The sequence below is a fragment of the Dryobates pubescens genome, chromosome 2, assembly GCF_014839835.1.
Source record: "Dryobates pubescens isolate bDryPub1 chromosome 2, bDryPub1.pri, whole genome shotgun sequence".
Classification (NCBI taxonomy): Eukaryota; Metazoa; Chordata; class Aves; order Piciformes; family Picidae; genus Dryobates; species Dryobates pubescens.
In genome coordinates, this window is record NC_071613.1 from 589180 (window position 1) to 607269 (window position 18090).

At 40.1% G+C, this 18090-nt stretch overlaps 1 protein-coding gene across 1 annotated transcript in view; it reads right to left on the reverse strand.

Annotated features, from left to right (window-relative positions):
- The window catches only part of EML4 (EMAP like 4), a 109728-nt gene that overhangs the window by 51071 nt on the left and 40567 nt on the right, over positions 1 to 18090 (reverse strand). Inside the window, exons 5-7 of the mRNA XM_009896594.2 lie at positions 16199 to 16327; positions 13187 to 13212; positions 12707 to 12739 (exon numbers count right to left, since the gene is read on the reverse strand). Of these exons, the coding sequence (XP_009894896.1) occupies positions 12707 to 12739; positions 13187 to 13212; positions 16199 to 16327 (188 nt within the window). The remainder of the gene's footprint in view (positions 1 to 12706; positions 12740 to 13186; positions 13213 to 16198; positions 16328 to 18090) is intronic.

Sequence of the window (18090 nt, forward strand, 5' to 3'; positions counted from 1 at the left end):
TGACCCCAGTCTGTAGCACTGCATGGGGTTGTTGTGGCCAAAGTGCAGAACCCAGCACTTTGTTGGCCTCTGCCCATCTGTCCAGCTTGTTGAGGTCCCTCTGCTCTCCTGCCCTCTAACAGATCAACTCCTGCCCCCAGCTTGGTGTCATCTGCAAATTTGCTGATGATGGACTCAGCCCCCTCATCCAGATCATCAATAAAATTGTTAAAGAGCATGGGGCCCAGCACTGATCCTTGGGGGACACCACTAGTGCCTGGCTGCCAGCTGGCTGTGGCACCATTCACCACCACTCTCTGGGCTCAGCCTCCAGCCAGTTCCTAACCCAGCTCAGAGTGCTGCTGTCCAAGCCATAGGCTGACAGCTTGACCAGCAGTTTGCTGTGGGGGGATGGTGTCAAAGGCCTTGCTGAAGTCCAGGCAGACTAAATCCACAGCCTGCCCCACATCCACCAGGCAGTCACCTGATCATAGAAGGAGATCAGGCTGGTCAGGCAGGACCTGCCCTTCCTAAATCCATGCTGGCTGGGACTGATCCCTTGGCCATCCTGCAGGTGTACTGTGATTGCCCCCAAGATGCCCTGTTCCATAATCTTGCCTGGCACTGAGGTCAGGCTGACAGGTTTGTAATTCCCTGGTTCTTCCTTCTCACCCTTCTTGTGGATGGGCATCATATTGGTCAGCTTCCAGTCATCTGGGACCTCCCCAGTGAGCCAGGACTGATGGTAAATGATGGAGAGTGGCTTGGCAGCTCATCTGCCAGCTCTTTCAGCACCCTAGGATGGATCCCATCTGGTCTCATGGACTTGTGAGTATCCAAGTGGCTTAGCAAGTCCCTAACTACTTCCTTATGGATTGCAGGGGGATTACACTGCTCCCTGCTCTACCAGTTCAGGAGACCACTTGTCCTGAAGTCCTCCTGCCTTACTGTTGAAAATGGAGGCAGAGAAGGTAAACCATAATGAGAACGCTTAGACAGAAGGATACTGCAGGGAAGAGAGTCAAAAACTTTGTTGAAGAATAGAATCTGAAATTATCTATCATCATGAAATACTACACTGACTTGAAGTCTTAAATTTATTGAAATAATTCCAATTGCATGCTACTGCAAACTGTATCATATCCTGAAGAATGCTAAGAAGCAACAGCTCCTAATGACTCCACTGTAACACTGTCTCTAGCTGTGACAGCTAGAGTTTCAGTGCTGAGTAGGACTGGAACAGAAGAATAGCTGTCATTAGCAATGCTGTTTTAACAAATCTGTAATCACATTTGATGTAAACAATCTTGAACTCTAAAATGAAGAGATTGAAATAATTACTTTTGTATTTCTTTCAAAAGTCAAACATGATACAGACTTTGCCATAAATGCCCAGGGAATGCTTGTAAGTATTTCCCCAGCGGAGTGTAAGATTATTACTCACAATGCATGCAATGGAGGATCTATGCTTTTCATTCCTGAAAACATCTAAAACTGAAATAACAAGAAACTCAGACTTATGTACACAGAATGATGACTTAATAGCCCAAGTCAAACTCAGAGATCTAAAAAGGCAAGAAAGCAGATCATTTCAGTGACAGCAGGTCATTGAAACACACAAACCAGTCTCTTGCTCACGGAAGCATTTTAGAAGAAGCAACGATCAAGAAATACATTTGTGAGCAAGATCAGCCCAAGTTAGGGTCTCTACCCTTCTCTGAGTCTGAAATACTCCTACTACACATACTGCAGAAACATACTGCATCTTACTGCAGTCAGAACAGAGTGGGAGGAAAAAAAGGTAAATATTTACATCCACCAAAGACAAAGATAAAGCAGTGTTGCACAAAGCTTGGGAATGAATTCAACTAATGTCTTTCTTCTACAGCTACACAAGACACAGAACTGACAACTATCAGTCTAATGAAAAAGTGCCACGAATATTCCAGATTATTTAAAACACGCATTTCTTATCACAGAGTATTTTAATTGGAGTTGTGTGAAATTCTGTGGAATACCACTCCAGCTCTGAAAGCATGGGAACAGTACTCGTTTGAATACAGCAGTGGTGATCCTAGCACACACCACTGACCTGGACAGCACTGGCATGCAGTAACTCCCAGCCAGAGAAAGAACCACCCATGAATTTGCATGGTTTTAACATCACTTGTCACATGATTGCTCAAACTTAATCATCTCAATGAATTCAGGTACCTCAACATAAGCTAGTTAAAAGTATTCTGCATGGTATTCACTTCAAGATTTCACAACACACATAACTTGCTAAAAAGCTGTTCCTCTTCATACACTTCACCTTGCTTTGATGATGCTTAACAGTTTTAACATTATATTTTAATTGTTTGCTAGAAGCAATCACAACTTATCAAAATTACAAGGTTCTCAGACTAAAAAGTTTAGTGTGACTTGTTTTACACTTTTCATGTGCTCAAGTTAGCCTTTATTTTACTTCAAATTTGCACCACTTTTGACTCTGCCAATGAGTTTACTCTGCGCTGGAGACAAGAGAATTTCCCTATGACAGGTGAAATACAACTGAAAGCTAGTGCGAAACCCCCACAACCCCGAAAGAATGGTCAGAAAGGAACAGTTACAACTGAGGAATGTCAAACTAACATCTCTATGAAGATTGTCCTCTCTTTAGACTATTAATACAGTGAATGCTGAACCATTTAACTCCAGTATGAAAGGAAGAAATAACAAGATGAAAAACAGTTGTCCCCCTCCTGGAAACAAATAGAGTTCCTCTGAATGAATGAGTACATCCACCAGCACCAGTGGAAACCTTTCCTCAGATCAAATACCAGAGAACATCGCTTCCCCGTAGCTAGATTAGAAGCAATGCTTGTTTCACCAAATGTGAATTGCTTACTTGCATTGCTGAGAACAGCTGCAGATCACTGTTCCTGGAGTTTGAGACAAATATTTAGTCAATTACTCCAAACTGTAACAGGTCTCTTTCTTCCATCAAAAAAGATTATATTTTTAAATACATATAGTACACATTTTACAGAGACAAAATAACAGTGGCCAAATCCAAAAGTACCATATTAATATTGACCCTCCCATTAAAACCTGGCATTTACATTATAATAAATTAAAGCACAGTGTAGCCTGAGGGCATTTAGAGAAGACCATTTATTTGGCAAGTCAGATTCTTGATTTAACACTGAATTTGGCACTTCTGCCTCCACAGATCAGTGCAAAACACCACCACAAATTTAAGATCAAATTGCTCATTGCTGCTTAGAACAGTGGAGACAAGCTGCAACTGAAATTCATATGGATGAAGGCAGTTGCACCTGTCAGACTCGGCAGATAAGAGAGATGAAGAGTCCAAGAGGAATTCAGTCAGGTCTTTTGGCCAGAAGGAAAGAGCCTCTCCTGGAGCTCAGGGGAATTATTATCTGTAGGGCACTCAGGCACAAACCAGCTTTCTGAACTTTCCTCTCAAAGAAAGGACATTTTTTCTTTTATTAGCTAGCTGCCTGTTTTTTCAAGATTAGCTTTGAAGTTATACATTTAACACACTTGTTAGAGAGACATAGGCTAGGTATACCTTGATTTAGCCTCTCCCTACAGAAGAGGAAGGATTAAAAAGAGACAACACACTGAAAGATTTTTGTCCAAGACTGTAAATTTCCTTTTGTCAGAATAACCTGCAGGGCAGATAGAATATTAATATAGAAAACTTTTTGAAATACAAGAGAGGATGGCAGCCTATCAACAAACCCATTCTCAAACAGCAGCTTATTGCTTGAGGCCAAATTCTTGTATCTGCAAGATAAGAAAAACAGTGATTTAACTCTTTCATAGCATACTGACTCAACTGCATGCTCAAGAGCATGAGACCGCTTCTTTCTTGCACTCTCATTATTTCCAGCTGCAAACAAGTAGGTCAAGACTCTTTTCCCCCCTCACTTGATCTTTTAAAAGAAAAGAGCATTTGTCATCTCATACCATACAAAGGTAAGGGGGTACAGGAGAGAGAAATCAGCAAGTTTTAAGGAGACTGAGGAGGAAACCCCAGCAAACAAAAAAATCCTCAAAAATGCTGGTATCTACCAGCATGAAAACAGTAGGTGTGGAAGTAAAAACTCTCTTCTCCATACAAAGACACGTCAGATCCCACTACCTACTGTGCAGAAACATTTTGGGTGGGGAAGGGGCAGGAGGGCAGACCCAAAAGACCCTTGGTGCTTGCTAAATTAATTTGCAACTGCAAACATCCCACAAATATTCTCAAACAGGGATCAAACCAACCTAAAAGTACATTTGAAACTCTGTAGACAGCACACCTAGATGCCATGGATTATCCATGCCACACAAAGGAACAGCTCAGGCCCAGGGCTCTTACAAGGGGATACAGCATTCTGGCTTCAATGGTCAGCTCTTCAGTGGGAACAGCTGTAGCTGCTTTTGTGCAGCTTTGAGCTCAGATTCACAGCCCCTGCCAAACTCAGCTTGGCTCCACAGTAATTCACCACTGGAGCCTCAACAATCTCCACACAAGCACCAGGGGCCACAGGACCACCACTCCTAAATTTTGTTCCCAGGATCAGCCCAAGTCTATTAGCATGCTGGACCCAAGCAAACTTTGTGAAAGTCTCAGCTCTCTGTGGGATTCCCACAGGTCTAAGGAATCTATTAGCTCAGCTCCAAAGACAGAAACACTTGATCTGACCACACCATGGTCCCAGTCAGCTGAAGGGACATGAAACATTGCTTGGGAAGACTGAAACAAAGACAGCCCAGCACTTGGTGAGGGCCCACCTAAAGGTGGATTTGAACAATTGTTGGAGGCCTGGAGCACCTCTCCTCCTGTGAAGACAGACTGAAAGAGTTGGGGATATTCAGTCTGGAGAAGGCTCCAAGGAGACCTTATTGTGGCCTCCCAGTATCTTAAGAGGGCCTATGAGAAAAGCTGGGGAGGGGCTTTTGAGGGTGTCAAGTAGTGATAGGACTGGGGGGATGGGAAAAAAAAAATGGAAATGGGTAGATTCAGAGTGGATGTTAGGAAGAAATTCTGGAGGCTGGATGTGGCTCTAAGCAACCTGCTCTGTGGCAGGGGAGTTGGAACTGGATGATCCTTGAGGTCACTTCCAACCCTAACCATTGTATGATTCTGTGAGACTCTTTAAGCCCATGAGCTGAAGGTATACCACAGCTGTGACCAGCCCGATGAATGCACAACACACTCTCGAATACCCTCTCTGGTTTTCCCTCTCATGATGGTACTGCAGCACTCACTTTGGACAGGAGTAACTTGGCCATTGCTGGGATACACAAAAACATGCTCTATTGATTTCAGGGTGCTATGCAAAAATCTCCTAATTGCTGAGAACTTCTCAGCTCCCAGAAAATAATAAAGCACAGCCAGGTTGCTTAGTTTTTCTGCATGGTTGTTAACTTCAGCACAGCTCTGCCGTCTGAAAGTGCATCAAGTAAGCATGAAAACAGCAATCGTGCCCTTCCTTCTCCCAGCCTTAATTTTGCTATGATAAAAACAGCCAGCTTTCTTTTTGTGTGATAAGGTTTCAACCTGTCTCCACACTACAATAAAATTTACCTTTTAGAATTGTGGGTGGCTGTAACTGTGTGCAGTGTTACAGAGGAGAACGGGCCAGGGTTCTGATGCATTGACACTTTCCATAAGCCTGCATACCTCTCTTAGAATTACTTCTGATACATCTTGTGATTGCATTTGTGTTTTCAAGTGATTCAATCCCTGCATGATGAACCAACATGTCAGAGCCCTTTTCCTCACCATCTAATTCTGGAAGACAATCTGTTTATACCTAAAATGTTAACAGTGACTCCTGCATGTTTAATAATTCATTTAAAATCGTTTCATTTTGTCTTATACTTCTCCAGGCCTCAGGAATATCTAGGTCTTACTCTATTAAAACCTCACCTTCCACTGCATCAGTTTGGTCTCTCAGCTTCTTGTCATCAGTGAACTTTCATCAGTGCTCCTAACTCTGCTGTGTTCATTAGCATAAACACTAAACCAAATAGGTCCCAACAGGCTGGAGGCAGATGTTAGCAACCAAGGTATTTACTACAGGTTTTTTGACATTTTATAGCCTGTTGCAGAAGACAGAAATAAATATGTCAAGTGAAATAAGATGCTGCTGTTGAAAGGGAACCCTAGATAGAAGCCCGCATGATCTGCAAGGAAACAAGAGCCATCTTCCTGTCACTGTAAATCAGTGTAATACCCTGCATGCAAGGAAACAGTCAATAAAGCACAGAATACCAAGAATCCAATAATGAAAGCTAGGGACAAGTCAAAAATGGTGGATAAACAGTAGACAGTGGCTGAAAGCTTCCTGCAAAGCCTATTTACATCAAAAGAAGTTTTCCATTAATATCAATAAGCTTTTCTTACACATGGGAGGGGAAAAAAATCTGAAAAATAAAAAGCAGCACAAACGGCACAGTAGAATTCAGCTTCAAACAACTCACACCTGGGAGAGTTTAAAATGCAGCAATTCAGGGAAAGCAAGCTGGAATGTAAGACAAATAAACACTGCAGATGATAACAAAAGGTTGAAATTAGTGCTTCCATGAAGTCAGCACAGAAAGACTCCTGCTACGACACTTAAGCAAATTATTACTTTCTGTGAACCATATTCTTCAGGGCATACGGAAGGTTTTCAGAGGGAAACAGAAAGAATAGGAACTTAAAAGAATGAGAGGGAAACCAAAAAGAAAGATCAAGTCTTCATAAATTAACTCAGAAGTATCTACAAGAAAGGAGCAATTCAGGAAACTGAAAGGTACTATTCAGATCCTTCAGACGACAAGGATACAACAGAGCCAAAAACTTCCTTGTTTCCAAAACCCATGACTGCAAATGAAATCGTTGAGGACTACACAGTAGTTTACTAGAAGCATGTGAGATGTCTTTATACTCAATTCCTAATTTCTTCAACAACACTGGACATCAATAATAGAACATTTATCACACTATTCCTCATTAGTCAAACCCTATGCTGTAGGTAACTGTTCTCCAGTGATAAAGTGTATGCGTACTGGAAGTCTAATGAGCATACAGTAGATTATATATGCACACACATACACAGAGCAGACACTAGTGAATAAAAAACGAAAAGATCTGGTTTCTTACATGATTGTAAATTCAATTCTTAAGCAATCATGACAATTTTATCTTGTAAATTGTTAGTATTTTTCAACAGGTCTTAGACCATCTAATTTGAAAGAGTAATAAGGACTGGTGCATCAAAACCCTCTGCTCAGTTCTACTCGTTCTTCTGAAGTGATCTGTGAGCTGAACCTTACCCTTATAGTGAATTACAAGCAAATGAAAAACCCCAGTCTCCGACTAGCTTGGCCAAGCAGAACTCTCCAATAACATACAATGAAGTACCATGTCCAGAGTACATTTATTCATCTGTCTTCACCTTCTAGTTGCTTGACCAGTGAAGTTATGGTTTTTAATAGTACAAATAGTTTCTTTCCCACAGGATTCCTGCTTTCAGGCCTGCGTCCAAGAACTCTGCAGGACCACTAACCTGAAGGACAAAGGCTTTGAAACCTGTTTCCAATTTAAACCAGTGACAACAGCACAGAGATGAATATAAGCAAATTCACCCACCGTGCCCAAACCATTACATTTGAAGTTACAGTAGAACTAAAATGTGGCTGCAGGTCTGCTGCCTCTCACCCTGAGCCATGTGTCCATGCCTGCTGAACCCGACAAGCATACACACACTGTTGCTATTAAGCACTGGTGCGATGCAAACCAAACAGGAAAAAAAGCAGAAGAGATGAAAGAGCTGCCTCAGTTTGGAATGATTTTACAGCTTTGCTTTTAGTTCTCAATTCTTTACGGTGAGGGTGACAGAACACTGAAACAGGCTGTCCAAAGAGGTTGCAGAGTCTCCTTCTCTAGAGACTTTCAAAACCTACCTGTACACATTCTTGTGTGGCCTGTCCTAGATGACCCTGCTTTGGCAAGGGGGTCAGACTAGAAGTTCTTCCAGAGGTGCATTCCAGCCCTTACTATTCCATGATTCTATGAATAGCTCTTCAGTTAATAATTTTATAAACTTGATAAATAAATCCTTTTTAAAACTCTGGTTCTGCATGTATCTGCTGCCATTGGGAATTGAAGCATCAACAAAAGTCACCATAGGTACTGAAACCATTCTAGTTTAATATGAAACTCTAGCATTTTACCAAAAAAAAAAAGACTCATGAGGGAGCATGGGGCAGAAACAAGCTCAGTGAGACTGCATCTAAAGGCCTCCTGCTTAAATAATAAAATCCTGACTTCACTAAGCATCAGTAACAGAAATTTCCAGTCACCAATTTGTTTTTCTGACAGTATGAATGGGTTTTAATAACTTGCACTGTGCCTGAGTAAGAGCAATCAGCCCAGTGAGATAGACTTGGTCTCCATTTGCCCTCAGGTATGTGAGTACACCTTCAATAAGCACCTGATAGAAAATCTGTCTCTGACCAAAAAGCCTGGTACGAGGCAGCAGCTGAATTGTGCACTCTGAGTGGACAGGGCACACCGTCAACAGGGTAAATTGTTCAGACGTGTGCTTCATGACTGCCCTGTTCTGTGAAGCTAGAACTACAGCACAGCAAAACTAACAGAAGAAAATGTACTGGAAACTAATAAAGGATAATCTAAAAGGAAACAAACTTAGGAATGCAGTGAATGTTTTTCATTAATTCTTTCACATATGGTTTTTATTGCCATCCAGAACTGTCTTAAGTGTCTCTTATTACTTTATAATAAATGAACAAGTGATTCATGTACAGAGTTGCTATCGCTGAAACCCAAACTCTAACATGGAATCTCGGGGCGCGGGTGGGGAGGGGGGGATGGGGTGTGTTTACAAAATTATCCTACAATAAGCCAGGTCATTAACTTCTGATTATAAAATTCTGAATGTTATATAATTAATACTTCAAGAATGTCTTTGCTCAGTTGAAAAGCAAGACTCTTTTTATAGGTGATTATAAACACCTGCTTGTAATGAATTTAAAAGAATAACTTTAGATAGAGTCCTTTTAAGGCTGTCCTAAGCACCTGTTCATTTCATCCATAGCTTTATTGGATTTCCACAACATTTTAATACGTCCTTACTACTGGATTTTATTGTACAAAGGTTGTTCTGTGTGGTGGGTTGAAAGGAAAGGCTCTGCTTTCCCTCCCCCACTGAGAAAGAAACTGCGGCTAGGCCAGTCGGAGAAAGGAGACTATATTTTACAAGGAAACAGGTTATATGTAACACAACAAATACAGGTATTTTACAATATATACAGAAACATACAGCAAATAAACACAGCCAGAAACCAGCCCCCCAACAGAGGGGGCTTCCCCCTGTGCCCCCTTCACCCCCCTGCCTCCCTTCTCCCCCAAAGAGGTAGAAAAAGAGAAAAAAAGGGGAGTTAGCACAGCAGACAGAGGCCTAGTACAGGAGTTAGTTCTTATCTCTTGGCCAGAAGCAGTCCAGCTGAAAGGGACAGCGAAGGAAGAGAAACTGAGAGAAAGTCTCAGCCACGCCAGGCCCAACAATCTCACCTCCCACAATCCTACCAATGAAATTCGTTTAGAATACCAAAATATTTTACAAACATTTAGCCAGTGTGCCCCTTCCTTAAAGGCACAGCCTCAAACGGTCACATTCTGGTTTATAAGGATAAACAAACAAATGTTCAAACATAAACTGAAAAGTCTAAACCCCAAAATGTCTTCAGCAAATGTATGAAAACATGCATGATACTTCCCTTGTTTGACTGGAATCACCAAAGGTGTTCCTCCCTGTATTAGCTCAGCTTCGCCATAAATCCAGATGCATAAAGCTCAAGACTAACCTTAACACAGAGTAGCTGCAACTCAGCTCATATGAGAGAGATACAGGTACTGGGGGAACAAAACTGGGAACTAAGATAGAAGGTGTATGATGAACACTGGTAACATGCATAGGCTCAGCCTGATGCTAAACAAACAAAATACAAACGACTGTCTCCAAGGCAGCTGCAGCTCCCCACTCTGCTGGTGCTGGCAAGAGGACAGAATTGCCCAGGTCTTGCTGACATTCATGTGTAAGACCCATAGCACACTCTCAGAGGGACTTACTATCTACAGAAATCACAATGAGCACGCACAGATGGTCACAAGACAGATAATATTTCAGTAACTTCTGTTGCTATAAAAGATTCCAAGAACTAAACATGCAAACTGTTTCAAGAACTGTACAAAACTGTACTATACTGACATATTTCAGGGCAGTTTAATAGCTGAAATAATAAAAATAAAAGGAAGCAAAGGGATTCAAGATGTCCAAAGCCACAGACAATTATCGTCTTTCATGCAAACACTGCCTGTGATGGTAACTTGCCATTTCACCTTTCCCAGGCTTATTTCATGTGTGTATAAAGACACTGAAGTATTTTTATGTAGATTTCCTCGAAAGCTTGACAATTCTTACACCAGCAGCAGTCATCCCAAGAGTTTCCTTCACAGGATTTCTAGGAAGCGCACCAGGAGGTGTATGCCAGGCTGGTACGCAGTGTCTCACTGTACAGTGAAATAGCGACTCAGGGGAGCTGCTGTAACTTAAATAACACCATGCTGGGGACTGCTCATCTCGAGGCAAAGCCTGGCAAGCCACAAAGGAGTATTTAAGTAGCTGTAACTTTTCATGCCTTTGAATTGTAGAACAGGAAAGGTCCCGCACAAAGAGCATGAGCAAAGGCTCTCCATCCCACTGCCCAAGATGACTGTCCAGCTGCATGTGATGTACCTCCAGCAACCATGTTAATTATCTGTGCAACCCTTCAACTCTATGACTGGTGCCAATTGGAAATTGGTTTATTTAGGTAGCAGCTATCAAGTACAAAACAGGCTGAAGTGACATGCCTTGAACAGGACATTGCACTGCAGAGAATTGGCTGAGTGTTGCTAAGCTTGTACTGGAGAGGATGGAGGGCACACCGCAACTATGGTAACTAATGGGTGTTACTTCTGTGTTCTATGGCAGTAAACACAACACACAAACCTAATTCAGTCACATACACACAGACACATACTCTAAAATGTGTCACAAAATACACTTGTTGATCAGTATTAAAAAATAAAAATAAAAAAAATCTGTGTATGCTGAATCCTGCTGAGCACAACTTCATCCACATCAGAGGCAGAATGATGCTTTGCCACTATACATGTTTCAAATGTTGGTGAATGCATTTTCTATGACAAGACTTTATCTTCATCTTCCATATAGACAGGACCACTGCCATTTGCATATTTGTCTTTCATTCCAGTTAGGCTCAGAACAGACTGTGGCATAACACACATGGAAGATACCTGCTCATCATTCAGGGAAAGATCACGTCATCTGCAGAGCAACACAACAGACACCAGGGCACACATCAAAGCCACTTATTTTATGGCTACCAGGATGAGCAAACCGAAGGATAGCCCATTCTTCGCAGAACATGTAGAATTATAGAAGCACATTGTAAGCAAAGAATTAGTATTAAAGATATTTTTAACTGTATGCAACCTGGTTTTGTAAAAAGGTATGTTTGGTAGAAAGGATATTTTTAATACAACGATTTCATTTAATTCCTGCAAAAACTGCTGCTGGTCTGGTCACTACGGAGCAGTCTCCTTTTCACAGTAACCACTGCTGCACATATGTACTGTTCCACAGTTGGTGTTAAGCAATCTGACATCAACATTTCTTCTTTGTTTCTGCTGCTTACACACCCTCTTTCACCCCTACTGTCTTTAAAGGATCCTTTTGATAAACAATGTAGAATATTTTTTAGTATGTAATTTCTCTAAGAATTGTAATTAGCTAAAGCAATTGGACTCAAGGTGATTTTGCATTCATTAAAACAATTCATGTATCAGCTTACAAAACTTTTGGAAGAAAACCCAGAGGAGATCAAATGTAACCAAACTGTGTATAATGTAATCCTGCTTACAGCACAGAATTTGGAGACTGAGGATTTGTTAACTAGCAGCAAGAAAGCATGAGACAGAAGCTCGAACACAGGTAAATGTTGTGTATCACATGCATCTGGGTTACATGCTTTAGTTCCGATACTGCATGCTTCAGCACAGTTTGCAGAATATCAGAGTTGTTTTGTGGCATAAGAAGTGGATTTCCTTTGCTGTCCTGTCCCACCACCTTCAGATACACAGCTCTTTTTCCTCTCTGAACAAGCCAGCAGCAGCAGGTAGCCACAGAACACAAGATTCAATGGTGCATAGACACAGACTCTAGAAGAGACTCATGTTTCATTTTAGGACACTACATTAAACCCTTCAGTCTCTGTTCTTGTCTAATCAGCATGTATATGTTGTAATATTGGCAAGACAGAAAGCTAAGATAAAACAAATCTTTTAGTTGGCAGTTCTTAATATTCTTTCAACTTAGGCAACAATGCAAGACTTCTAAAACCTTATTTGAACACACATTCCTCTCTGAGGAAATTATGCATGCAGTAATTTATTTTAGACTGCCCCCAAATAATCCCCACATAGACTGCAAGGTCCATATGCATATGCATTTCCATAATAAGATAGCTGAAACATTTACTTTAATGCTTCAAGTTTTTAAGAGGTCATGCTCTTTGACAGTGAAAAGCCAAAGAAAAGATTCATGAGAGAGCTATATTAGAAAACGACCAAAGGGCATATCTGAAATCTTACCTTGGCTGTTTTTTTCACGAGTTGACATTTTTGCTGGTTATGGGACAGAAATGAAATATCTTAAAACTATTTCTAAAGTCTTACTCATAACTGCTTGGATGAAGACTGGCACATAGATCAAAACTTTAGGGTTTTGTTTTTATATGCCATCTCTCTACACACATACAGAGAAAATGATACAAAAGAAGGTATTTTGTTTCACAAAAGCAGAACCCACCCATCAAAACCACCCATCAAAAATTTCTGTCCTTTCTAAAGATCCAATCTGTTGAGACATTCCTCCATAAGTTCAAAAATCTCTACACAGGTCTTGAGCAACATTCGGCTAAGTGAATTCTTGGAGTAATTATTAATACCATTTTAGCTCTATAGCCATTTCAAAAGCACACGTTCCACTGCCTTTGTTTACAGGAGATACTAAGTCAAAAGCAAATCTTTTCAACTTCATCCAGTATTTAGAAAATAAATGTTTTTATTTACCTTGGCTGATGATGACATCTTTGTGCCTGGGGAAGAATTCAGAATAACATCGTTAATAACACGCAATGCTTATCAAGCCAACACTATCTAGTTCTTGCCCATTACTGCATTTGGCAATCTCATTAGATTCTGTGCCCAACGTAACTGATGCTAAATAACTAAACCCTGCTTAGCACTCTGCATTTTTAGCCATACATTATTTTATGCAGTTTACTATGTCTTTTAAGTAACTTAAAGCCTTTGTCCCCAAGGCAAATGCTCCTTGGCATTATGGTGATGGTAACAAAATACAGAAAGCTTCCAAGAATAACTTAGGGAGAGCACATTTCTTGTGCAGGGAAAATACCATTTTGAGAGAGCAAACTTGTAATAACCAAATGTTTTAAACTGAGAAACACCCTCGGGCCTGCATGCAAAGCATTTAACACCTGTCAAAATAAGCTGTCAGCACACAATACCACAAATTTTTTTAGGAATTAACCCTGTTGGATACATGGATTAAACATAAGCAAGTTGCAGTTTCATTTAAACCAGATCCATGCAGGATTACTGGATGTGCCCCAAAATGTGTTCAAAGGACAGCACTTGCAATGTCTCTCTTCACCAGAACCAGGGATGAATTCATCACAAAAAACCTTCTGTGAAGAGGGAAGCAGTGGTAGTATCCTGCATGAGATCTACTTCCTAACAGACTAACACTGATAGATGGCCAGACACACTGCATAACAAATCCTCTTGAATTCATTTGAAATTCAGCAGGAGGGTATGAGTGGCATCCAGTACTTTCAGTGGGATGGAGGTCAAATTTTTTAAGAGTGACATGAATGAGGAAAGTAATTTCTGGCTATTGGTTGAATCACCATCATCACACTGCCAAATGAAAAACTCAAACTGGATTCCCAGTCTTGCCTTGAAAACCCTGAATGATGGGCTGCTGTGGGAACCCTCTCCTCTTACAGTTTTATCAGTCTGATTTACAGCTCAGCACTAGCTCACAGACATATTAAACAAAGTTCATATTCTAGGCTGGTAGTGCAAAGCACATGCGAAATGTTTCTGTCCTGGGGCCCCCATAAGGGGTTGCATTCTATTCCCTTGCACAAGACTCAGCTAACTTCAGGCAGATTAGGATGCTTGTTAATAGGGATTTACAAATGCCACATAAGTGTGACTTGGCACAAACCAATCAATTATTTGAGAAATAGGGCACACAGAATGGAAGGAATTAGTCTTAACCTGTGCTTTTATTGGAAATGGGAACGTAAGAACAAGGTACACAAACAACACAAACCCCAGTCCTGATGATGATCTACAGCTAACAGTGCTTGAAACTTTGATACTTTGTCAAATACTTTAAGATACAACAGCTTCAAGTTACGAACAGACAACTTTCTCTAAGAGTAATTAATTCTACTGTTTCCTTGTCTGCTCTTTTATGAGATACTTGATTTTTTTTCTCTACTCTAGAGATTGTAAAAAGACATTTAAATCTTATAGAGAATAAGCACAATCGTAGGAAAATAAACCAAGATACCTCTATTTTAACCATGTCTGAACCAAAATACCAATAAAACTTCTTTATTATTAGCAAACATGAAGTAGTTGCCACATTGTGAAAGATTTTAGTATGGTAACAATACCCAAGAAAATAAATCGGGTAAGTAGAAATCAAGAGAGAGGGATTTTTCATTCCAAAATGTTATCTAGCAGTAGCCCTGCTATGATCTGAACTGCCAAAGGACTTTTAAATTCCGAACAATGAAAACCAATTTTAACAGGAAAACAAATATTTGCAAAATATGCAACCCATAATTCCTCACACAGCACTTCACTGCTCTGCAGAATGCTTCAGGCAAAGCACAAAACTTTCAGTAAATGTACTGATATACACACCCAAGATTAACTTGAGATGTTTTTGTTCTTCCCATTCCTAGGAAAGAAGGAATGTACTAACACAGCTCTTGACTCTAAGTGTGTATTTGACAGCCTTACAGGCAAGCTAAGGAGAGCACTACAGGCACAATCATAAAAAGTACTGGAAATGTGTCATTGAGGGTGGGATTTTCAAGTCAGTCTGCCTTGCACCAACTAACGGCTATACCAGTGATGATTAATGAGCAAACATATGAAATCTGCAAATGACATCAAGCTGGGAGAAGCTGGCAGCATGCTGAGGGGCTCTGGGTACTAGGAGAGGAGTTGGTCAAAAAGTTAACACAGTAACTGCAACAAATTCAGCCAAATTATTATTTTTTTTAAAATTAACAAATGAAACTAAGTGTGAAAAGAAACAAAGTGGGAATCCCAACTGGCAAAGAGTATTGTGGGTAAGAAGTGGATCACAACAGGAGTCAACAACATGGAGTTACAGGAAAAGGGAAACTTTTGGGCCTGTTCTTGACAGAAGTAACTACTCTGTGGTATTCACCCTGGAGACCACAAGCTGAGAAAAAACCTGCTGCTGAAGAAGAGCACAAGAGGAGTGATGGGCTACAGCTCATCACCTACTGAAGTGGAAGCTGAAAAGAAGATCCTTGCCTGTTATCCAGAATGTGCAATCAGGAGTCTGTTAGAGAGTTTATTTGAGAGACCTACCTGAAATCATTAAGGTATATTCTTACAGTATACTTTAGAAGCACACGTACTATGTTGAATCCAGCAAATTAATTTCAAGGAAATACATTTTCATTTTCAAATTAGTTTTAATTAGGAAAAAAGAAATGGAAAGCTTACCAACAGTGGCATTAAGCCATGAATCTTCACTCATAGTGCCAAAATGGGCAACATTAAAATAGTTACACTCAAATCATGTAGCAATATAGAATAATTTCAAGATTCCACAGGCACCTGCAGCACCACATTGGCAAGACACATAACTCATTATTCCTGATAAACATGCAAATGGTCTTTTTCTACCTACACACAGGGATATTAAGGTCACTAGAATTGTGCCATTTCATAACGTTTTTACTCTAAAGTTCACTGGCTTTTATGTACAAAAATGATACATACTTGTCTGCATTCTTTGCCACTTTTGCTATTAATTTAGATGTTGATGTTACCCTCAGCAGCTTGTAACGACTGTCATCGGAACCTTCCCAAGCACTGTGAGATTTTTCAGCAGTCAGGGACTTCTTTATGCTAGAAGAAACAAAAGTACATTTAAAAATTATAAAATAGTAAGGCAATAAAAACTGCAACTGGTATGCAACGGACAGATCAAGCAGCAGGAGGCAAAAGCAGAACTAGGTCTTCCTTCAAGCTGAAGCATGAAAAAGGGAAAAAAGTTTAGTCAAAAAGCTCTAACTGGATGAATGAAAACAAGTCAGCAAGACAGTTGCCAAATATTTTATGCATTCCTTTCCATTTCCAAATGCTCTTACATAAAGAAGAAAAAACCCCAGCCCTGTACTTCATTATTATATTGCTAACGTATTACAGAAGTGGACAAAAATGAGGCTACAGAATATGAGCCTTAAATTATGATTTTTGTTTTAAAAAAAAACCCAACAAACACTCAAGAAGCTAACAAAGCAAAGTAGAAACTTCTTCCCTACTGAACTGTTTGCTAGTTTTAATACACTGATTTCTAAGGCAGAACAGTTCCATAAGATTAGTTTCACACGGCTGTCTTGCAGATAGCACTTTCTAAACCACATGAATGGCTTTAACTTTGACATAACATCTGCAAACTCCTTACATGACTAAGGCAAGCTAGGTTTGGTTCAATGCTATAGACTATTAAATCCATAAATTCTGATACAATTTTTCATCAATCTTATTGTAGCCAATTTACACTAATTGGAATTTGCAATTTTTGTAGCCACCATTATTTTCTCACACATCTTAATTATGTTCAAAAGTGATCTCATCCAAATTATTCTTCAACCAGTTAATTTAGTGGGCAAATTGGTCCTGCTAACAGTATTATACTTCATCCTGTCAGAAATGCTTTTTGCAGAAGTAAGTCCTTAACTGCAACCTTAGAAATGTCAAACTCCTTCCACAGCACCTCAAGAGGCTGAAATGTCCTGAGACAAACAAGTTAATCACATCAGGTTAAACAATAAGGAGATTGAAAGAGGCATTTTTTTCCCCTCACACTGCAAAAGATTAGTAAGCCAGACTTCACACAAACACCTTTACAGTGAGATACCAGGCAGCAGAGCAACAAGCTGCAAGTTCGGCTTCAGATAGCTTAGGAGTTTGTGCAAGACATGTAGACAGAGCCTTCATGGAGTGTTATAACATGCATCAGTCAAGTGAAAGTTTACTTATTAGAGTGGTGAATTCAAGCAATGCAGGACAACAATCTTGTGAACTACAGTAAGTTTCAGAGCAATACATTTTGTTTAAGAACTTGTGTGAGGATCCTAAATGCCAAACACCAAAAGAATTCCAAACCAGTAAGGTGTCAATGTAACAGAAAAATAAAGAGAACATACTGAGTGATATGCATAGGTCTGAAATTCAACAATCATCACCCAAATTCTCCATTCCATTTCCTCGTCTTTAAAACACTATTAAAAAAGACAGTTTTTTTCACTGCCTGATTCCCACCAAAATGAGTGGGAACATAGAGGCCATCCTAAATAAACTATGTCAAGTCAATCAGTTCTGATTTGAGTGCAGAACCAGAACGTCCCTCATGTTAACAAAAGAAAAAAAGTGAAGCGAACCACCCTGCAACTCCACAGGAGCTCAAAAGGGAAAGGATGCTAAATAAATAAATAAATAAATAAATCAATAAATAAATCCTAACTACAATCATTTTAAAAAAATAACTTCAGAACAACTCCTGAAGGAAGAGTTGCAATGATACTCCTGTACTGTAAATGCCGTAACAGAACACAGCAAACAGTCATGTGCGAAACACGCTCCACAACCTGGCTGTGCCAGACACA